This window comes from Haliotis asinina, chromosome 14 (assembly GCF_037392515.1).
Source record: "Haliotis asinina isolate JCU_RB_2024 chromosome 14, JCU_Hal_asi_v2, whole genome shotgun sequence".
NCBI classification, from domain to species: Eukaryota; Metazoa; Mollusca; class Gastropoda; order Lepetellida; family Haliotidae; genus Haliotis; species Haliotis asinina.
The window spans coordinates 52,680,474-52,705,643 of NC_090293.1; the positions used below are offsets into that span (position 1 = coordinate 52,680,474).

The window sequence follows — 25,170 nt, forward strand, 5'->3', positions numbered from 1 at the left end:
AAATATACAGGTTTAGAAAATGACCATGTCCTTTGACCTATTCGTACTTGACGGTCTGGATTTAAAAAAAAAAAATTGTTATAGCAAGGGCAGGTCCAGGCATTACATTTTCAGTAAGTGTAAGAAACTTCTGTTATAAATTATTGCTTATTTAAATTCGCTGCTGAGATGCAATGAGATGAGTGTGCAAGATGTATGTACTTTACATTAAAATCATGCTGCCACTCAATGAAAACAAAAAAGAGAAAGTGGCAAAATAACCTGAAATGAGCAAAAGATCAAGACAATTATGTTTGAAGTTAAAACATCAGTTCTTTATTTACCACTCTATATTTTTCATCACTTTGTACAAAAAACGGAAATGCTTATGGACAGTTCTAGTGGAAGGTGTTCAAGACATATCAAGTGAAAACCAATGAACACAACTCAAGTGGGGGTGGTTAGAAAAATTTAAACAATCCAACAGTTCTCATCAAAGTTTATTCTGACATTTTAATTGGACTTTTTTTTTTTCCACAAACCATTTTCCACATGTCTCAGTGCTTTTATTGTGCTGCAACCATACATGTAATCTGCACTTGAAATATTGTGTTAAATATTCTCACAATCTAAAACACCAAATTAAAGAATGACAAGGATTGGTACACAGGAAGAAGTCCATTTGCCGAACAATCAACATAACTTAAATTAGCGCCTATGATAGTTGTCAGTGAGCAATGAAAGAAATGTATATTTCACCAATGTCCTCATAATCAGTATCTCAGCCCACCGCTGGTGCAAGACTGTAATTCACCACCAAGCATTACTCAAACTGGAAACCTTGGATCACTTCCTTGTCTGTGCCAGAAGTCACACAACATGAACTGGACTCTTCAACTCGAAACTATTCCTGTATTTAACTATTGGATTTCAAAATTAATGTTACAACACAAGTAACGCCATCTATCGAAAGCATTGCAAAATAACCTTGAACGCTGGAAAGTGGATTATTGAAAAGTTGTTTGTAATGACTTCTCGCCATGTTTCACTGTTCCAATCTGTCTTCACACTACACTGATCCTTCCAGAAGTTAACAATTAAGAGCTGATTACATCCTTCACAATAGCATCAAGATGGTGATGATGTGGTTTCCCTGACAGTGCGAGTTGTTATTGAAGACAGGGACAACTGACATCCATGAATTCCTGTACCGTCATCTGGGAGGTGTCCGCCATGCTCACATCTCATTTCTCTTCACACCATTCATTCTCCTTGCGAACCTGAAATTTACACAACCAGATTACCATTTGAAAGGGCATAGCTAAATACTCATACTTTTGTTTATAAAATTCTTACTGAGCATATATTGCAAGTAATACCATGTGGATGAACAGTTATAAGTAGAAAAAGAATTTTCTACTTTTATATATATAACACGATATATTTGGGATTACACTTTCTTGTTAGAGAAAGATTCTAGTACTTTTGTTGGGTTGGTTCCCATCCAGAATTCCAACCCACATTGTGAGTGAGTTTATTTTTACACCGCACTCCGCGATATTCCAGCTATATGGCAACAGCCTGTAAATAATTGAGTCTGGACCAGACAATCTCAACATCCAGGGTTCATGGAAGAGGCAATGTATGGGACTGGGTGGTCAGGCTTGCTGTTATGTTTGAGTCAGACTTGAGTGCAGCATTAAGCAGCAAAAAACATACAGTTGATGGAAATGTTTTAAGACTTGTGGCTAAGGCAGACACAGACCAACACCACTGATCAAATTTAACATGTCCACATTACACTCAACAGGCTTATCTAAAAAACAGAATATAATCGAAAAGAACTAGTCTCACAACACTGTCATACATCTCATGCTACTGACTGTCAATTTTAGTCAACCTGTTTCAGTTTTATTCATGATTAGGAAACCTTTAAACAGACAACATAGTCTGTTTTACTCATTTCACAATTACAAGATCATAACATGTTTAAATCAAGGTGTTCTGTTTCTCTCTTAACATCGGCTTGCAGACTGAATGTGCTAAAAGCAAAACATTTCCCCTCCCAGAGATGCCATATAGTGCTGCAAATAGCACTTTCAAGAATAAAAATTGATAGTCTGACCATAAAATTAGTTGTCAAATAATCACTTAAAATCTTTCAGGACTCTGACAAAAATAATATGACACTAATCAAGAGTGAAGCTTTAATTTCACACATCTCCAAGAACCGATTTCAAAATTATCAGCATTACGTTTCTTCTTATCTCTCTTTGGCGAAAATGTATTAAAACAACAAGAAATGTATTTTTTTGCCTATATGTCAGAATTTTAATAAATTTTCTTCAAATGTTATAGAATTTCTAGTACAATAGTACTGGCATAGAGGTTAGAATTTCTGTCCCTGTAGTGTAGAAATGTCACCGGAAAGTAAGCTGAGCACACAATGCACAAAGGGACATAACTCCACCATCATACGAATCATAAGACATCTGCTAATATTGATCGCCTTTTCAATATACGCTGACAAGCCATGTAAGTCCAACAGGTTGTATAATATAAGTTGGTTTTCACCCATAAGATGTGACCATCACTGTGTTAGCTCTATCACATACCAAATTGTAAACCAAAAGTTGCTGTGTTCTGTAATCTGATTGGTTGAAAAACATGATTAAATGGTATTAGATTCCCGGAAACTGAAAGACTATTCACCGTGTATTGACACGTAAACAATTGTTTTGTTGTGTCATCAACAGTGGTGACGTCATTCAAATCATATTGTGACGTAAAGTTAGAATGACGTCACAAATGAGCAACTCCAGATGCTACCATGGGAACCAGCTGAAACGGCCATCTGATGACACTTCACTGCTGTGTCCGTATTCGATGTAAACGAGTGCAGACAGTAGTATAGGGAATAGTGATTCTGGCTCACTTTTCAAAAAACCCCTCTAAAAAGCCTCATTTACTAAATGAGGCTTTGGTGGGACCCTTAGCTCTTGATACTATTGCCCCTACTACAAAGCCACGCCATCACGTTTACCGTGACTTGGCAGGCGGTAACACTGTGCCGTACGGTACGATCAATAATTCTTCTCTTACAAACCCCCTACCCGGCCCACCCCTCAAGTAGTATAAGTTAGGTTCGTCGGCTTTCATATCCACTTTATCTATGTTGTAAGTTTTGACCGACCATATAGGATCGGTGGCTCGCTTACGGCTATCACCCTCGTGTTCCCCCGGCTGGTATAGATACCTCACTAGGGCCCTATCTGGTATCTGTTTCTCCTTCCCACGCAATGGAGCGGCCGACTCTGCAACTATTGATTTTAGTTTGATAGCGTCTGCCGGTTTCTTACCGGTGAGACGGGTGACTTCATGGTTGATTGCCGACACCACCTTGGGTAACCTCGTGACCCATTCAGTCGATCGTTTTCCAGGGGTGGTCATCTCCCTAGCATACTGATAGCCGAACAAGCGCTCAGCCAAAGTCCTATTAAATCTCTCAACTATGGCTTGGCTGCGATGGGCTCCGGCCGTGCCACGCCTGACCTTTGTATCGTGTTTGGCTAGCAGTTGTGACACGGCACCCATGAACTCCCGTCCGGGGTCAACTTGCAGCTCTGTTGGCCACGTCAGCGGGCTGCGTTTGTATATACGTTCAAATCCTCTGGCTACCTGGGCCGAATCTTTCGTGGTCAAGGGTTCGGCTTCCTTGTAACGACTGGCTACGTCCACTACGGTTAAGGCATACTTGTACCTCTTATCGTGGGGTAGGAACAGTAGGTCTGCCTGGTGAATGCTATTAGGTATGTTAATACCGAACCTCCTTCTAGGTACGTAGCGTGGTGCAGGCAAATAGATCTGCCACAGGGCTTGTTTTTCAAGCCACGCTTTGGCTTCCTCCGGGGGTACTCGCGCTAGTTTAGCTAGCTTATCTACTGCGCTAGCTCCTTTCCAGTACCCACGCGGGCTGTAGTAAATAGACTCAAATTTTTTCATGTCCATACGCGTATGTGTTTATCCCATCAATAGCTATCCAACGTTTCGTGTCCATAGGCGATAGGGACGTCTTGTTTATAGTCAGTCCGTATATCTTGTGCCCATCACTTCTAAGTGTGTTCATTTTATGTCTAAAGGTACGTGTCTTGAACAGGGCTTCCTTGAATCTGGCGTGTTTGATGTGTTGTTTCACCACATACTTCTTAACCCCCTTTGCCTTCCGGATCTCGCTATTGTCGGCTTTCAGTATGGAGTACATCTTTGGCCTCAAACCTATGTACTCGGTTATGGGCGTGCCAGCACACTCGTCCTTCATCTTACCTAGGACCTTTTTATTTACCGTACTGTGCATGGCATGGGTCTTAGGGTAGTCGCTGGTGTCGTATAAATCGATGTGTTTTTTCATGTCCTCGTACACGTCCTCGGTTCGAATCTCCATCAGCAGGGAATCCGTGTCAGTGTACAGCACTTCACACCTGTCGCCGTACTGTTTCTTGAGCTCGTTGTAGTAAAAGTCGTACATCAGGTGTTTGGATAAATCGAGGATGCTCATCCCCACGTAAACAGGTCGGTTGAATTTTATGTGGCTTTTCTTCATGTGTAGGGCAGCCAGGTCGTCTGTGAATATCTTACTACGGTTGAATGCCGGACTGGCTATCAATTTCCTGAGCTTGTCTTCCTCACTAGATCTAACCAGCTTCACGGTCACGCGTTTCCTCAGGTTCTCCATAGTCTTACCAAACACCGAGTTGTTCATGAGCTTGTAGAGATTTTTCTCGAAATCACTGGTGGCTTTTTTTCGTAGGTCTGTGTTCATTCTGATGTAGGGCTCCATCCATGGGCTCTGGTCAAACATGAGCACCCTGTGTATTTTGGCCAGCCTCATACCCAACGACAGGTACAGCTGTAGGTTGCGATAGTGAACGATGTACTTGGTCTTATTCATTAAGTTAGGCACGAGTTTTTCAACGTCTGTCACACGACCACCTGACAAGTTATGTTGGTACTCAGACATCCAGTCTGGGTTAACCCTCATACGTTCGGGTGCAAGGGGATAGCTGTTGTGCGATGCGTGTAATGCCTTGGGATACTCTAAGTCAACTTCGAGGATATAACCTTTGTTCGAATCTGGTGCAATGCTCATAACATCAACGTGGGGTACCCATTCGAATCCCCCTGTAGGTAGATACTGGCTCATGGCCCAGCCGTACAGGTTATTTGCGTCGAGGTAGAGAATGTGATTGGTTGGTTTGTTAGGATCGTAACCTTTCACGTATTGATTATTTGCTTTAGCGTATCGTTTGGATGCCATGGAAATCCCACCTCGCAAGCCTTTCTCAATGAATAGGTGCATGTCGTAATCTGTGAGCAATTCTAAATTAACTCCGGTCTTTTTAAGCAAGGCGTCCCACGACAGACCTGGGCTGGTGTAATACCATGCGGGGTCGAGTTTATACTGCTTGAAACATGTCCGCCGAAACGTCTCGAACACGTCGGCTAACAGCAGTACATCTGTCCTCAAGTACAGGTCGTGATAATCGCCCAGGTTCTTACAACCCAGTTTATTCCATACGTTAATCGCGTGCGAGTAATCGTCTCGTGAGACGGACGCCTCATTCAGCTTGCTATAAAAGCAGTCGATAGGAGGTAGTCTGGTCTCGGTGAACTTGACCCAACTATCCATGTACTCATATGGGTACACACCCTTCCTCATAAGCAGGGGTCTAGTCTCGGCGTCTGTGTATCGATCGGTGATAGGGAAGGTATTGTTGGCCTTGACCAGACTGTCGAGTGACGACAGGAGGAACTGAAACGAGTCAATGAACCTAAGTCCGTTTAAGCTGAAGGAGATGTATCTCTCCATGTTGTTGGGGATGCACGTTATATTACCATCGATTTTCGCGATGGCCTGCATGATCAAGTGTGAGTCGTACCCTCTCAAGTTGTGAAAGACAACGGGGATGTTTATTGTCTTAGGGTTGATTTTAAGCTTGAGGTTGCACGCGTTGTGAGCGGCGCCTCTATACTTACCAGTTATGTGACAGTGATCTCTCACCGAATCACCGTTAAGCGGTGAGTCACACACGTGACACTTAGTGCTACTAGCGTGAGCTAGCCTGTCGGCTCGGGTCATACGTATGGGAGCGATTTTATACAATGCATTCCTAATAATTTTTTCTTCCTCCTGCAAGCACTTTAGAAACCTTTCAGCCGCGTCAGGACCCCTGTACACTACCGGAGCTTTCGTTTCCCCGTCACAACGGACGACAATGTACCCAAAACCGCAGGCCTTATGTTCCTGGGTTTTGTGGGTGAAGGCACCACTGGGGGAATCCCCACCCACAACCAAGGCTTCGAAGTCGGCGTATATGATATAAGGCACAGACATTTGGTTCTTGTGGTTGTCGAATTTTAGGATATTTTCACCTTCCTTAGGCATGTCGACTCGTATGGCCGTTTGCCCAACACCTTGGCAATCCTCCCGGTGGGATTCTAATAAATCAGCTCGTGTGAAGCCGTGTAGGCATCGCTCACAGAAGTGTTTTTTCCCTCTGTATGCCGATTGGTCACACAACAGCCTGCTAAAGTGTTTTATCCATGTGTAGTGATACTTTTCACCTCGCTGGATCATGAATATATTGATAACTTCACCGGGCTGACCCTGTGTACTATTGTTGTGTTACCTTCGTGCCCAAAGACATTTATAGCCAGATTATTCTGTTTTTCTACTTTAGTGATCTGGGATATTGGGGTTGGTTCATCTATACCATCCCAATTAAGCCCATCATCTTGGGGATAGCTAGAAAGCCTATCTGAATTCTTGCCAGCTGGAAATAAGGCTGACCTGATAGCTAACCTCAGGCAATCGTTTCCTGTATTCTTAACGTTTACTATGGCTTTTTTGTTCTTATAGTAGGGGGGCAAGGCTAGGTATGACCCGCCTCTGAACGGCACGTAGTTAGCTATGTCTAGATAGACGTTATCGATTTTATCCACAGCCCACCCGGACCCCATGTGCGTGTAGCGTTCTAGGTATTCTCGTATCTGCTGAAAACTGGTATCGATTGATGCATCAATGGTCTCTGCATGTGTGGCGACCTCTTGTTTGCCTCGGAAGTAAGGTTGAACATACTCAGTGGCCCCTGTGGTGCCCTCCTTATCGAGCGACATTTTCACCGTGATCTGAAACTTGATACTTCCTAGGTTATTTAGTTCCTGGTTGACCTTATCAGCTATCAGAGGCTTGATATCTGTAATGTCTATGTTTCTATCGACGAGCATGCGCCAACCTCTCAAATAGTTGCCTACAGCGCGCTCAGTGCGAACGAACTGCAGGTCAACAGCTCTATTCTGTTGTAATAATTCTACGAGCTGTGGTTTCCTCATACGGGAATACCCGCCTAAACCCAAATCGTGTGCCTCGGTTTTCAGTTGTTTTACAGTGGGAGGTTTTGCTACGGGGGCATGTGATAACAATGCGGTTAACCCGGCTCTCCCCAGGTGTGAATAACCCGTGTGTCCAAGCTGTTTCGCTTGAGCTTTTAACTGTTTTACCGTAGGAGGGACTTCTAAACCTAGTAATCTCAACAATGCTGGCTTCCGCATTCTAGAATACCCGATAACACCTCTCTGTTTTGCGGCCCTCTTGAGCTCGCGCACAGTAGACATCGTGTTTACACCTAAGAGAACTAATGTCTAATTGGTTGACAGTAAGGGGAGGTAACTCTTAAGTGGCTATCTTGAGCAGTCGCCTACGTTCTTTTATGTAGCCTTTTTTATTCTCGTATATGAGTTGATGTCTGACTACGTTCGCTCCGTGAGCTTTACATAAACAGTAGTGCCCTTTAACCCCGATACCACACACAGAACACGTGTAGTTAGGACTTCCCATATGGAAACAACAGAACCCCTGATTCCTGCATTTCCTACCACAGGCCTCGGTCTTCCCCATAAGTATATATTCGCATCGGTATGGAGCGGGTCTCATGTTTACTTATATAGGTATTTTAGTTTAATTGCTTCGCAACCAACGCAGTAGCTGCTATACCCAACACTATGAAGCCCAGTTCACGATTCATTTGTCCCTTGGATGGTGTGTAGTACTGAGCGAGTGTGGGTTTATTGAGCGGTTCCAATTGTTTACCAGTTAGTAGATAGTATTCTTTCATTGCTTCATCAACATCGTTGAATGTTTGAACGGCATGGTTTTCACGCGTGAGTTGTTCGTTAATAAAATCGATCCTCTGGAGGCGTTTTTTAGCGTACTCGGCCTGTGCTCTTTGTAATTTCTCAGTAGCGAGATCGTGTCGCTTCCTTTCTTCCTGTATTTCAGCCGCGTGATCATCTCGTAGTTTCGAGAAGAGGAAATTACTCCCGGAAAATGCCAGGGCATTCACTAACGCCCCACCGACCATCATAGCTATCGTGGCCATCCCTATATTTATTTCATTATATTATCAGGTATGATCCCTTGTTTTACTAGGATGTCTTTCGTGGCCATCGCCATACCAAGGTTCATTATGAGCATACCCATATCCTGCAGGTTGAAATCTAGCTTGATAGTTGGTTGTTTAAGCACCATTTTAGTCAACCGAGCGTACCCTACGGCTAGACTAGCGACCACTGTGGCGTGGTATGCGTCGTTGACGAACGTTTTCCCCTCAGACATTATGTATATGATATAAAAATATTAAAATTATAACATGATATGCGGGTCGACGGTGGGGGTACCCCCCACACCCCCAACAGTGGGGGTTACCACCTCAGGTACCACCTCACGGTTAGGGTTTCCCTCACGTGTATATAACCACGATATAGCCAAGGCAGCAGTTACGCCTACAGCCAACAACAGTCTGGTTGGGTTGGCCACTTTATGTTGGTTACACCACCGTTTTTTACCGGCAGCTACTCTCTTAGGATTCTTCTGTCTGGTTACTGTTGAAGTGGTCTCCACCATCACTGGTTCCTGTGAAGGGGGTACCACCACTGGGGTCTCCTCCACTGGGGTTTCCTGTGCAGCATCCATCTATACTATTATTATTATTCTTTCTCTCAAATTGACAATGTTTTGCCGTGATAATCGCCGCCGTCACTGGAGCCAACAACATACCATATTTGTGGTACAGCCCGCAGCTGATAGAGCTCACGGCGTGTTCGATAAAAGGGTCTTTCTCGAGGTCCTCCCACAGGTAAAGTCGGCGCTCTGGTGGAATGGGAAGGAAGTGTGATACAATACCGGTGTATATCTGGGTCATAGCCGATCCTATTGTCTTTGTCATTTCTGCTCCGAGCCGGGACTCGTATCTAGCGTACAGCTTATCGATTTTGTGAATTTTATCCGGGGTGTAGTCTCCAAAGTAATGTTTGGCTTTGCCGCCAACAGCCAACGCCACCAGTTTCTCTCGCTTGGGGGAATCCCCCACACCCCCAGTGGGGGAACCCTCCAACGACAATTGTTCGAGCAATTCCTCACATTCCATCTTATAATATAACAAGTAAGATTTAGTTTTAACTATATAATACCCGATGCAGACAAAACACAGAGAAATGAAGGTTAAGTTGCACACGACAAATACTTCAAATATCATAGCTTTGCTTAGCTTTGCTTAGCTTTGCTTAGCTTTAGCTTAGCTTTGCTTAGCTTTAGCAAACTATATATGCTACTGGTTGGTCGGTTTTTAGAACGAGCTTAGCGTGTTTAGTTTCAGCGAGCTGTTTCTTCACCCGTTCCCGTTCTAATTTACTCATCACATCGTTCTCTCTCAAACACTCCTCAAACGAATCCCTGTCCTTGCAGTGAAATAAGGCCACCCATCGCGTCTGCTCCCTGAGGTCTTTCAACACCGAGTTGAACTTCTGCGTTAGCACCCAGACGCTGTGATTTGCATGCCGGCCGGAGAAGGCCAGGTACGATAGCATGTCTCTCTTTTTTGTTATCTCGCGATTAGCGCTGCAGTCGTCCAGTATGAACAGCGTCGGTTCCCCTTTAAATTTCTCGTGAAGAGCTTTCAACCAGTCCTGCAGGCGTGTTCCAGGGTCGATTTTGTGTACGTCCGGGTCCGTCATCACCCAAGGTCGCGCGTACGATTTATTCATGCTCAGAGTAGGGCACATGATAACAATGTTATCGAACACATCCTTGTAGTAACCCTCCAACATATCCAACACGAAAACGGTCTTCCCACAGCCAGTCTGCCCGCACACTATGGCGCAGTGTGGGTCAGTGGGTAACCCCAGGGGGTCTCCCCCATCAGTAGATGGCTTGCACGAATCTCCCATTGTCTATATTAAGTTGCGCGTCCATAATTACGTACAGATATAATTTCAACTTACCAGCGGTTTGAGCCTTCTTAGTAATCTGGATGGTTATCCCTTCGCTGCCGTTATCTATACGGCGCCCGCTACCGTGCAGTTTATCATCATCCGTGGATCGCATGTCCAACCATAGGGCGTACTTGGTGGTCAGGTATTCACCGATCTGCACGGAGCTTAGGTCCAGGTCCTTTGTTATGTAATCCCCCACTGGTAGCTTTTTTATCTCATCCCACTGCTGGTGTGGTCTCATACCATGACTGAACAGCTGGTTGGGCACGCCCTCGATGGCCACTTCCACCTTTTCAATCTCGGGGTTGAAAAACTTCTCGCTGTCCCTCTGGAATGGCTCGTAATCCTCCACGGGGACGACCAGGATACCTTTCATCGATCGCGCCGGCACGTTCAGGTTGATATTCCACACAGTGTCGCTCTTATCTCGCACGACTGATCTATGCCTCAGTACGCGATCGTATAGTATAGCCATCTTCCCAGAGTACTGACTTTGAACCTGCCTGGCCAGCTCCGGGCTAGTGACCATGTCGAACTCCAGAGAGATGTTGTCTATGGCATAACTAGCCTCATCACCGTTCGGCGTACGCACTACTTTGCTATAGTCGTTAAACGTGAGCTCGTATTCGAGCCTATCACCCAGCGCGGCCTGGTAAAACGGCGCGTGTCCCGTGAGCAACTCGAAGTCGAGCGGCACGCAGAATCGATTTCCGTATGCTAGAGCGATGGCCTTTTCACCGTCCGATAGCTTGTCTTGTTGGTCTTGCGTGAAGACGTATCCTATGCGCGCCCGGGTTGATTTGCTGATACCCTGGTACACATCATTGACTCGTTCTCCATCGCTTTTCCAGAGATCCTTGTAGCAGTGAAACACGTCGCTGTCGTCGATGCTCAGCACCTCGTTACCGCTGATCTTGACGGTCGTTTTCTTGATGATAGCTCGACCCACGTTCCGCACTAGCTCGCGTTTGTCGTTGTCGGAGGTCAACGTGATATTGAACGCCAGTCGAATAGTGCCTGGTACAATGAGGTCATTCTCACCAAGGTTTGGAAATCTAACCAGCAGAGTTTGATTCTGGTCTATCTTGCTGGGATTGTTGGTGATGGTCACCGACTGACGCACGGCTCTGGCTCCTAATGGCTCTCTCAATCTTCTGAAAGGATCTAATTTTCTACCGTACATTGTTATATAAATGAAATATATTTTTAATACTAATGGATGAAGACATACCTATGGATGATATGTGGGACGATAGTGCCCAGGCATTCAATGATGACCAGGAGACCTCATTCTCGCAAAGTGACGAGCTCCTTAAGGGTGCCGTCGACGATTATTACAACGCAGTTGAAAATAAATCCAAACTCAAGCCGTTGGGAAGGAACTATTCCAGGTTTACCCTCAGCAATGGCACGCTGCGTTTGAAGTCTCGCCCGGAGATCGATCTCATGAATAAACGCACTAGAGAACCGCTTGCCTTATCAACATTGGGCAGTAAACATGGGAATGACTTTATCCGCGATGAACTAGGCTTCATAGATTACGGTGGCGCGCGACCTAAGCAGTATCCTCCGAAGTTAGTTCAAGGTCTGGAAGGCATCAGGGACGCCACATCAGATCAAAACATGACTTATGATATTAAAAAGATGTTGGCCGACTACGAGAACGAGCCCTTCCCGGGGCTCGAATTTACCGTTCGGGAACTGAGGGGGTTGGACCTGTTGATGCAAACCATTCGTGGTCAGCTCTGGAAAAGCACAGCCAAAATAAGTGAGATAGACGACCACATCGCCTATGAAAAGAAAAAACTCGGTGAAACTGAGGACGAGTCTATGAAAACCACCATCGAGGAACGAATACGTAATTTGGAAGATGAAAGGCAGACCTGGTTGGAGACAGCGTCCGGCTACAAAGAAAAGCTTAGATCCCAGGTCAGCCGTATACGGGAAACCATCAATCAAGTCCTCCACCGAGACACCACGTTAGCAGACAGGATTAGGATATTGTTCCGGGAGCAAGGGATCACCATCGCCAGTATTCTGACTGCATTGGGTTTCATCATATCAACCCTGGTGGTGTCACTGACAGGGGGAACACCTGTGGGGCCTGCCGGCGGAGGGGGAACTCCCACAGGTGGTGGTGTTAAAGACTGGATTAAAAAACTCGGGGAAGGCCTAGCTAAACTGGCTGGTAAAGCCGCCGAAGCCCTTCCCGGCATCCTGGGTAGCATCGTCTCGTGGTTGTTGAGCGCTCTGTCTAAAACTGCCATGTGGCTCAGTCAAAACCTGTGGGCAGCCATCGTCGCCGTGGCGGGTCTGGTGTACGTAGCGGCTAAGAAATCTTTAACCAAATAAGTCCCAAAGTTACCCCACCAACCACCAGGGCCGTTTTATTATCAATATGCTGCTGTACCCCCACATGCACATGAGGGTGTGGGGGGGACACATGAACTTTAGGACCCGGGGGTGGCGCCACTATACCCTTTTCACGTGGTGGGATGTGTGGGATATAGGGGGTGTTAATATCGGGGTTGATAACTTTTGGTCCGCCGTGGCTATGACTATTTTGTTGTTATAACCCACCACTTTTTTTATTCTCAGTTGCATATCACTCGGAGCCATGTACAACCCCACGCCGAATACGTAATTGACTTTCGATCTGGCGTATTCTAACACGTTTTGGTAACGGTCGATGGCCCTCGGGAGATCAACTGGAGAATTGATAGCATCCTCAACGTTGGAAACGAATTGTGTCTGAGCGTCGTAAGCAGTTCCCTTACCGAGGATGTTAGAACGCGTCATAGACTGCGCACCCAACAGCGCCCACACGTACGTTCGAATCGAGTCGTTCAAGCGTATTGTACCAGCACGAGTGAATTCTTTCGATGTTTTTGAGATCATTTTAGTCCAGGCTGTGGCTGCATCAGGACTGGTTTGCTTTATACAGCTGACATGGATCTTTTCATTCGTTGTGGGGCCTGTAAATGTATGCCGGTTTGGGTTGTATGAACCATCTTTAGAACCGGCATAATATTTTCCGGACCTGTAGAAGTACACGAGAACTATACCGAGACCATGGTTCACACCAGGAAGGCGAAAGTCTTTATTCGTTGGAATCTCAAACTCCCCACAAACACGTTCATAAGCGCGTCTATCATAGGGGTTATTCGTCATACTCCACGCTTTATCTTGGGGAAGAGGAGCACTTATTTCCTTCAATATTCGTCTCGTTTGATAATAAATATGAAACAAAATAACCGCCTTACTCAGTTCGTCTATACCGTAGTCTGGTGTCACACCCGACCCTGTCGTCGCACACCACACAGCAAAGTTGAGTTGGTTCTGCCAAAACTGCATTGGGTTTTGATTCCAGTTTACCACCGCCTGCGCGTTATTAACGGACACGATATATTTTTCAAAGATATTAATAAAGGTTGTTTTAAACCCCGTACCATCTGCATTCACCACGATTTTCAAGTGTGCTAAATCCATATTATAATATATAAATTATATATTATAATATGTACATAACACTTCCTGGAATAACGAGCGGTGAGGCCGTTCAGCTGACGCACGCGATCGATAACACGTCAGGTCAACTCGAAGTCGCACTCTGCGATATCACCTACCTACCGCAATGGACTAACATTAATATCAGCAACAATAAGCTGTTCGTCAGTGGAACTCGCAGCCAGATAACTGACGGCTACTACAGCGTGTGCTCTCTAAACGACGAGGTCTTCAAACCCCTGGGAGCCGAACTCAAGATGAACGACTCAAACGGTACAGTGGTGTTAATCAACAATGGAATAAACCCTTTGAGGCTCGGCCGACCATTAGCAAGGATGCTCGGTATGTCTCCTGACGAGATAAAACCAACAACAACCGTCACAGGCACGAAGTTACCCGACCTAGTACCGTACCGAGAGCTGTACATTCATCTCGATCAGGTGAGCACAACGTACAACATTCAAGGAGGCCACCCTTCCACTATACTGAGAGCAGTGCCAGTGAAAACTGAGAAATACAACGACGGTAGAACCGAGTCATTTTCACCACGGCAGTATAAGAAATTAACCCAGGGTAACATACCTGAGCTGACAATATCGGTGTTAGATATAAATCATAATCCTGTAAATATAGGATACCTCAGCTTAACACTTCATGTAACATGACCAGCGCACAAGGACCCGGAGTGAAAAAATGCGTCAATATCGGGATCTCCGACCTCGGAGACACGCGTGGTTTCGACGCTCCCGGAGTAGATGGTAAAACGTACGCCTTGCAACTGAAAAACAACATTTACAAACGCGTTGAAGTCTCCTCCGGTGGAGCCCTAAGTGATATGATAGATACCACAGGAGCAACAGTCAACACTAAGTACGCCCTCGTCAACACCGGAGATGACAACTGGAGAATATACCCATCGTTCGGGGGTAAACTGTTCGACTTAGACGATGTTGAGAGAACTACCATCAAAAAGAACCGGCCATATAACCTCGCCTTCACTGAAGATGACAAGTGGGTGTTGTTACCCGATTACGACAACTGGTTGCTCAATATTAAGCTCTTCTCCCCCTACGTGTTCACTGATAACAAAGACCACTACCTAAACAAAGTCGTGAACGATGGATTCCTGCTCGTGGCTTACGTCCCAACTCAGAGACGTAGCGTAGTCGTCAGCCCAATCAACAATTCACCACTCCACGTGCTATCGAGTAAAACGGGTATACAAAACGTGGCATTACAGTTGGTGTCTGAATTCGAAGGCGTGGACAAAGTACTAGATGGTATACCGTCAAACACAACACTGGCCATCAAAGTCTACCTAGGGGAATCATCGGGGGATAACATCGAGATCGTGAAGGGAGTCAAACTAGGGTGGGAGAAACGACACAAGGATCAAGTTTGCAACGTTTACGTTCGGGTGGGTGTCGGCTCCAACACCAGTCTGCAGGGTGTCAACGTGATCGTGGAAAACAAGATATCACTAACCAAGATCTTCCTACCTAACAACATACACTTTATTGGTATGAATTTAATCCCTGAATTATTAACAGAAAACCAGTTGGAAATTATATAATAATATTATAATAATGACCAGTCATCATCCCAACACTACGCTTAACGACCTGGGAGATACAGAGGGATTCGACCAGCCTGGTGAGGAAGATGAATTATACATCCTGCACTTCAAAAACAACGTGTACAGACGGGTGCCGTTACCAGATTTAAAAGAGCCCAAATGGCTGATCAACTTAACATTCACCTCACCTTATATAACATTAAATAATGGGGTTGTCTCTAAGATTAAGAACAACGGTATCTGGGCAGGGGATTTCATTCCGGAGAGGGAATTAGTACACAGACAATCTGCTGGTTACGATAAAAAGGGGTTATTTGCTTATCCAAACAATAAATTAACATTTAGCAGTAATCTTGATAGAATATCCTCCCCTTTCACCCTCATCATAGAAGTCTTCTTTACGAGTTTATCCGATGGAGACCCAATAATACACCAAATTTTACCCGAGGTGTATATAAGCTGGATTAGAGAACACCAAGATAAATATTGCCGTATTGTTATACAACAGGATACCACGGGTCCTATAAACCACTTAACAAGCCTCAGTAGGGTTTTTATTGCAACAGGAAATTCTATTAGCCTCTCACCTATTACCCTGACTAATAGTCTAGAACTTGTAGACTTCAAATACATTGATAGAATATTAACTGAACCCCAATTAAAATATCTTTCAAAATATACATTATAGGATGGGCCTGTACCCAGTTGTAGAGGAAGTAGCGAAGACATTGGAAACCGTAGATGGGTTCCGCTTGAGGCAGTTATGTGATGTGAAACGCCAATTAGAACAAGACCGTGACACGCGGAAAGCACTATGTAAAAAGTACAATAGAGCTTTCAATATCGTGGACGGGGCTGACACTACCCTTATGACAACCAGCATGGGACTAGGGGCGGCAGGAGTTGTGTTGTTAACCACCATCGTGGCTGCACCTATAGTTCTAGGTTTTGAAATAACAGCTGGTATAGCGGGGGTGTTAGGGTTGACGCTTAAGTTGGTATCACGCAGACTGCATCGTAAGGCATTGAAACACGATGAGATCAGGGTTCTGGCCGAAGCAAAGCTGAACACAGTTAGTGAGCGTATTTCCACGGCACTCTCTGACAGTAAGATCTCAGAAGAGGAGTTTCGTTCAATCCTATCTGAACTCAAAAAATATAACGAAATGAAACAAGATATTCGATCCAAGTCTCGTAAGTCTGCTATCAGCGAGGACGAGAAAAAAAAGTACATAGAACAGGGAATACAAAAAGCCCAGCAAGCCTTTATTATGAACACCAAAGAGATCGTAGGCGGTTCACGTTAAACTGTTTCATCGAGGTAAACGTGACATAGGGGAACACGAGGGCAGGCCACCGATCCTATATGGTCAGTCAAAACTTACAACAAATTATTGATCGTACCGTACGGCACAGTGTTACCGCCTGCCAAGTCACGGTAAACGTGATGGCGTGGCTTTGTAGTAGGGGCAATAGTAGCAAGAGCTAAGGGTCCCACCAAAGCCTCATTTAGTAAATGAGGCTTTTTAGAGGGGTTTTTTGAAAAGTGAGCCAGAATCACTATTCCCTATACTACTCAGACACTAAAACCCCTTTGGTTTACTTTTGTGTTTACAATGTCGATAAACATCATGTGTTGGCCAATTTCGGGGTGTTATTGAGTATTTGAAGCACGGGAATATTTCATTTGAAACCTCCGGCTGACGCCGTCGGTTCCAAATGCATTCCCGTGCTTCAAATACTCAATAACACCCGGAAATTGGCCAACACATGATGTTTATCTCCTAAATGTATTTAACTGATGCTAACTATCAACGAAGTCAACAGGCCTGACAACATGATACTGTTAGGTGAAGATCAAGACAATGATAGAGGAGACTAGCATGGGCTGCTTCAAATCAGTTTTAACAAGCTAACATAAATGATGACACATTTTCTTTGATGTAGACATCACCGAATGTTACCTGTTCTTCTTCAGCTGGTGTGAAGTCATTCTTAATGTTAAATGTTTTCCTGATCTCCTCTGGGGATTTGCCTTTGATCATGTTAGCTACCGTCTTGCATGTGACATCCAACAAACCCTTGATGTCTAAGTAGTTGGCAGCCTGCAAATAAAGAAAGTTGATTGATGAGCAATATCCAGCAATAACATGGCAGGGGAACTACAGAAATTGTACCCGTGTGGAGAATTGGAGCCCAGTCATTTGACATAACAACCAAATGCTTTAACCACTAGACTATACTTCCGTCCCTGATTGGTAAACAGTGAAACTTATTCCTTTATGGGCACAGTAAGGTCCAACACTCTTTTCCCAATGTTGCAAAAACAGTGTGTTCATGACTGAAGTGCTACAAGGGTCAGAAAAGATGCCACTGTATGTATTTAGACTTGGGAACTCTAAGAGTTTTCATGGAATGGTATGGAAGTCTCTAGATCCCATGAAAAACCTATAAATATCAAAACGCATCAATCAAAATTCATAGAAATCCTGTACAATTGAAGAGCTGTATATCATATAAACTTTAAACGTTAAAAATGTATGCATCAATGAGTAAGTGAGAGAGTATAGTTTTCTGCTACTTCTAGCAATATTCCAGCAATATCACGGCAGGTGATACCGAAAATGGGCTTCACACATTGTGCTCATGTGGGGAATCGAATCCGGGTCTTTAGCATGACAAGTGAACACTTTGACTACTAGGCTACCCCACTGTCCATATGCGTCAATGACCCACACTATTAGAACTGATGAACATACCAGAATAAGTTCAAAAAGTGTTCCCTGATCTACTTTGAGGAACTCAGCGTCCCAGGAACAGATGTCATCTGTTCTTTTCTCCTTGTTCTCATCATCTTCTGGTGGGGGTGGGTCATCCTTGTGGTAGGTGCACCACTGGACAACCTTTTTCAAGATGGCTGCATTCACATTAGGAAGTGGAACTGGCTCTTCTTCATCTTCATCCATTCCCAGGTCTGAAAGCCATTATTTATTATTTATCCCACATCATGAAAAGGCACCAGTTCATAAACCATAGACTGTTTATGAAGAAGTATGCATGAATTTTGGATTTTTGCACAGAAAACTGAAAAGATTTGTCTGACAGATTGATGAACTAACACATCTGTAAATACTGCATGTTTTAAACTGGGGTATAATAAATTGTAACTGCTAGTTCACAACTCCATCCATTTTGAATACAAGACAGGTACAAGGCAACACAAGGTCATGGTCAAAATCCATTTAAGCATCATCTTCTATTTATTCAACTTGTTTTCAACTACGTTTTTCACAAGGTCTGCCTATTGTTTCAGGTGTACCACCTCCCATGTGTGCTGACTGGTCAGACAAGTGGGGATTAGGGGAGCATCTAACATTTACTGAGAATTTCAGTCAACAAATTTGTACAAGACAGCACGTATCATTTGGTGCTGGATTGCTGGATCAATTGGTGAACTTTCTTTAAACAAAAATGACATTGATGACATTGAAAATTGGGAAATTGCCAAGATGATTAACTGGTGAACTTTAATATGAAAATTGTTGAATTAATGTCACTCATCAACATGATCAGTACAACACATATAGGGAATCAAGTTCAAGTATTGAAAAAAAAACATTGGAGGAAGATTAATCCATGCTATTATATATAACCGAAGCCGAGCTGTTTTGTGATGGCTGACGCACAGCTAGAATTCACTTCAAAGAGTCAACTCGAGGAGGAAGGTAGAGGAGGAAGATAAAACAGTTGCATGGCAACTGGCAAGCCTACTCGGGAAAAGGTGTTACATGAACATTGATTCCCGACTCCAAACCTTGATATTGTAAACAACATCACCTGGGGCATCGCCTACACAGACCACATGTCCGAACTTCTTAAACTCAAAGACAGTGAATATGATACCACAGATAATGACGTGTAAATAACTTTATTTATATTTTTATATGAATCAATGAAATGTTTATTTACATTTCATCTGTGTACATAAAATAGGAATGTTTTTTATTTAAAACAAATAAGTACAAATCTCTTTACTTGCCATTTTCATATGTGCCCAAATTAATGAGCGTCCGCGTTAATCCTGTTTTCTTTGTAATTTGTCAGAGCCTCGAAGTGGGGCGCACTGTGTTCATTCAGCCATAACATTGCATTGGAAGTACCACAAACGCTATGCTCACTGAACCAAGAAGCGATACGATTTTAGCCTTCCGGTCATGAACCATTGAGACGTCCCGCTGGTAAACAAACATGGAAGTCATCTTTTTCACATGTTCCATGGGCTTTGGAGTATTTTTGTCTTTAAATTTCTAATAAGTCAAACAAATATAATTGTGCATGTTAACCTGATTATGACAGATAAGAGTGCCCTCAGTTCATTAATTCATCAACTCACCTTCCAACATAGTTTTGATTGTAATGGACTGCTTTGCAATCTCTACATCCACCTCAAATATCTCCCCATCTGAACTCTGCAACTTGATGCTCGGCATCTGGAATCAACAATCAACAGAATAAACCAGAAGCTTAATCAGAATAAGATAGTATATTTAATCAAAGTGCAACTACATTATCAAATGAGTATGAACCACTGAACCCTACCAATTTTGCATCAAAATAGTGAATTAGGAAGCCTATCATACATCCATTTCTTTTTTCAAGGCATTCAATGTATCGTTTATGACACAGCTGATTGCGGACTGTGACAGTCCTAAGTCATTGCCATTGCACATTAGCATTTTACCTGTTGCTAAATAGCATAAAGTGATTGACATTTTCAGTTCGGATGCTATAGCCTTATTTCTTTCTGTGGGTGATTGCAAAGATTCTCTCACCAAACTTGTCACATATATGATTATGATTCCCGCTTGATCCAAATGGAATCTTTTCATTAATTCATTATCATCATAAAAAGTTAAAACGTCCTTATGCTGTCGAAAATTTCTGAGGTGGCAGCTGCTTTGTCTTGCAGACACCATTTTGTTGAGTTAGGAAAATTCTTCAGTAGACTAGCAGTCCTCTGTGAGGACTCCTAACTTTTGCTTGCTCTAAGAGTATTCTGAAGAGTGAAAAGGCTTTATAACTAGATCTTAACAAAATTCTGAAACTTAAAGGGGCACTGATGCGGAGCGAATAATGATTATTGCCAATGGTATAATTACGAAACCAAACTGCAAATTGGTCAGCGCCCGCTCCCTCGACCATGAAAGACATAGGGACTGGGCTCCGGTCCACCTTACCAGAATTTCTTCACCTAAACAGTCAAGAGGCCGGATGCCCATCACATGCCATCATTTAAAAACATCCGTGGTATTCCTTGTCTGATCATAACAGATATCCCAGCAGTGTTGTTTTTTTTCGGATGTTTGTATGGTACAGTGACTGATCCAGTTTGATCCTATTTCTGTGTTGTTTACCTCGATATTAAACCATTTTATGTGAAAATATTATGTCTACAGGCACATAGCAAGCCATTAGTTTCAGTCCGAAAGATTGCAAAGCTTAATATTCAGATAGTTTTGAGTGTTGGCCCAGCTGTGATAGCAAATATCATACGTAAATTTTGGTAGCTATGGTAGCTAACCTGGTTTATTTTCTATGATAATAAAAACACACAGTTGATTTATTTGAATTTGTACACTAAAAACAATGACTTTGCCACTGATAGAAACTTGTGAAAATTTTCTCACGTAAAAAAAAAATGATTACATTTATTTACCCCAGTACACAGCAAATGCCTGTATGTATTCCTTATGCAACAAAGATCCGTTGGTATCCTCAAAACAGTTTCGGCTCGTAAGTGTTTTCAGACTGCATGCAACACAGAGATTACATCTTCCTTGCTGTAACTTGCATTTGATGGTGTAAACTTACATGTGTTATTTGTCATCATTCTCTTGGTGGTCAGTTAATGAATTTATGACAGGTATAATTAGTGGTAACACCACTCAGGTTAGGAATGAAGATTTTTATGGATATCAACTTCTTTATATGAGAACACAACGTTTCGGAGTTAATGCTTACTCCTTCATCAGGTGATGAAGGAGTAAGCATTAACTCTTCATTCTTATGTATTTCACTTCTAAACGCCCTTCAAAGACCACTCAGGTTACTCAACAAAGGTTCCCATTTGGCATTTCTCCTGTCTGGAGTAAATACTCAACATTGTAAATTAAGGTCTGTAGTAGCAAATGTATGGTATGTTATGTATAATGAGCATGTAAGTGATGCAAGACGGTGTACCAGCTGAGTTACAAAAACAAACACTGATCAAAGGATTAACCGATAACACACTGATCGATTAATTACTTTTATCTTCTACAGCGGATTTGTCAAAAGGCAGTGTGAGTAGATGTACTAACTACACCCTGTTGTAAAGTGCGAGTGTAAAAACAACATCCTCCCTTCAAAGAATTAACCACCATTGATTGATTGACTGCTCATTATTGGTTAACTAAATTACTTAGAATGGCGGACATCTTACAATTAGTTGGCAGGTGTGCTATCTTGGGTGACCATTGAGAAGTTTATCAGGTTTTCACCAGCGTGAAAGACATGAAACGATGTGTCACTTTTTCGCAAATTAGTCTGTTGTAAGAAACACTACACAGAGCAGGATTATTTACCAGCTTGGAATGTCATTCTTTTATGTGGATATTGATGGATGCATTCCTGAACAAGGTAGTAGCCTGACATTGTTGCTATAAAATTAGTCTGTTTTACATTCATTATTTGCATTTTGTTTCAATTTATTTGTTGTAGTATTCAGCAGAATCTATATGACAGAAAACGCACACTAGATCACGTATGTGTGTGAAATAGGATCCACATTGGCAGTCTATACAGTGTTTAAATGTTACAGTCATGTTAGAAATTTACTATCAGTATAAGCTTTTATCTTTTATCCATTTTCAAAATCATACAAATATGACATTAAACTAATTAAGGTTATGAGACAAAATACAGAGACGTACATTGGCGTTGTTATTTTTCCATCCTAATAGTTTTTTACCATTTCTACCACTGGCAGATGATTAACCTTAAAAGTGTTTCATTTGTTTTCATAATACATTTGTAATGAAGTAAAAATGACTTCACCTTAGTTGATCTGTCTATAATTAAACTATTAATTGCACATACAGACTGCACAGCAGAGGTCACAAACCAGTCACAAATTCTTGGATATCATCTGGGTACTCAAAGGAGAAAAACAATAACAAAAGTTTAAACCAGTCCACGGAAACTGCTCCGCATCAGTGCCCATTTAAAAGTAACTTTCAAAATATTCTCAGTATTTTCTACACTTAGGAGTAAATTTTTATTCTGAATTTTTTTATAAATACGGCTCCAGTTGTCTACCACTACTTTTGTCACAAATGCAAGATGCCAAAATAGCCTTTCAAATCACTGAACATACTTGAAATTGAAAAGCACCCAGAGTTCATACACAAGCTCAGACAATATTAACTGAAGTACTTCAGACTGCTATGTAAAGTGACAAGTCTTGTATATCTGACACAAGGAGGAGTGGTACTGATAAGCTATTTGTTGTTTTTTAGAGGCAAATGTCCAAAGTTCACCCCTTGTCCTTCTGAACCAGCTGATTGTCATAATAAAAAACAAAGGTCCTATGAAGTTCAAGGGTCATATCAAGGTGGGAACAATATTGTTAATGGGTCAACATAATTATCCTGATATGTTGTCATCTATAATTATTATGGTAGGATGTTACTTACAAACTGGTTGGCAAATATAAAAGTACTTGTTCGCTTCTTAAAATTAAATATCAGCGATCAGGTAGGGGTTGTTGGTGTTACAGATCAGTATACATAGCATTATGCATAGCATGGATATATTAAAATATCCTACAGTGAGTTTAGGGGAAATGTAATTTAATCTTGCATTCAAGATTACTGCATTTATATCTGTATACTATGTATATGTGAATATATATCATTATGCATGTGTGGGGCTGTTTGAACTAGAGATACTATTTTGAGAGGGTTATTTTAGTTTTATTCTAAACAATATTTGAGCAATATTAAAACGGGGAACACCTGAAATGGGATTCACACAATGTACCCATGTGGAGATTTGAACCCAAGCCTTCAACATGACAAATGTCTCCCCAAAGTAGTTAAACTGAGTGCTGGTTCCATAGTGACAAGACTACTGAGATACCATCCTGTAGTTCAATGATACCCAGTTGTGACACAGTGCACCAACCCTGAGGTAACTTATCCCCTTAATGCTGAGTACTAGGCTTATATAACAACAAGTAGCATCTCTGGTATGATGCATACTAAGATCGAATCACAAACCATCTGCTCTCCAGTCAGAATCTCTATCCACTGGACAATAGTAGCAGTTTCCCAACCCCTCATGGGCAGAATGTGTGAAGTCTGTTTCTGGTGTCCCGAGCAGTGATATTGCTAGGACAGTGCTAAAGCCAGTGTAAACCATACCCACTCACTATTTAAAATATCATAACATAGAATACTGAATAAATAGTTCATTTTCCAGTAGGTCAATGGTCTCTTTTGATTGTGGCACCAACATTCTGACAGCACATATATGTGAAGGATGTTTAAGGAAGTCATGGTGGCTAAGCGGGTTCAGCAGCCAGCTTTGTGTGCTGCCGAAAAGGTGCATGACCTAGGGTATAGGTTCAAATCTCGGACAAGAGTCAACTCAATAAAGAGTACTAGAATTTGTACTTCACTGAGAAATTGTAACCCCAAATATAACATACGCTATGATTCTCAATTAGTTCTTCTTTCAGTGATAGTAACAGAAATGTTCAAAGAAAAATGTGGAATGTCTTGTATATCCCAAAAAAATCAATACTGGTGCAAACTGACAAGCCAGGTATTTCTCCTGTCTGTCAGCATATAGGACCTGTACTATGCTGTGAAAACATGGTGGTTAAATGAAGCAGCAAGAAGGATCAGTTTTCAATAATGTCATTAGTCAAACGTGGAGAATAAAATTAGTGTCCAAAATAATGATAAATTGCCGTTGTGTTTGACTGATTGGCATGACAACATATTTTTAACAAAGAACTCAACACTATATAATTTCCCATCGAAATGTACGCTTTGCACCTGTGTACGTCTCTATAAGAACAAGCAACCATTATTAGTAATGTATGAGTCTTATGACCCCTTCATTTTAACTATCCTGTGAAAATTGATTCAACTGTTTGCTAAAGGTGGAACAGAATTATCACATCAAAGAGATGTAAAGTTGTGCTATTTCACAGACGTGGAAAGCTAATTCATAGATCACATGGAGATTCACTGTACTCAATCAAAATATGGTCCTGCAATAACAAAAACTTTGGTCATAGGATCATCTGTGAAATCCAAACATGACGCCATGTTTGTTGGCAAGGAGGTTCAGACGACACAATAATTGTGCTAAACGGAAGGATATGTCACTCAAAATCGTCTTTTCAAATGACACTAGTATATTTGCAAGTGTATACTACCTTGGTGTCGACAACCTGGAGATTCCCAACAAATGTGAACTGAACGGATAAAAGGTGTCCACGAAAATTTCACGCAACACACTAGACTGGTACCCTGTCCCTCGCTTCTGGAAAGGCTGCAAAAGTGGTGTTGCGAGGAAGGCAAACCAGTCTGACTTGCCCTTGCGCGTCGAGAAGCGCATGCGCTCTAAGGCTGCTAAACCAGTCTAGTAACACTGGCGATCCCTGGATCAGTACCGATAACTCCAACTCTTTCAAGTCATGACAGGTTGTGTCATTCCTTCCACGCAAGATC

General features: G+C 42.6%; 1 protein-coding gene across 1 annotated transcript; it reads right to left on the reverse strand.

The window, feature by feature from the left end:
- Positions 1–287: 287 nt before the first annotated feature.
- Positions 288–25,170, reverse strand: LOC137260595 (S-phase kinase-associated protein 1). Its single transcript, XM_067798187.1, has 5 exons — positions 24,876–25,170; positions 19,782–19,878; positions 18,148–18,362; positions 17,353–17,493; positions 288–1,259 (listed from the first exon to the last, which is right to left on the reverse strand). The coding sequence occupies exons 2-5, from the start codon at positions 19,876–19,878 to the stop codon at positions 1,224–1,226; spliced, it is 489 nt and encodes a 162-aa protein (XP_067654288.1). The 5' UTR covers positions 24,876–25,170; the 3' UTR covers positions 288–1,223.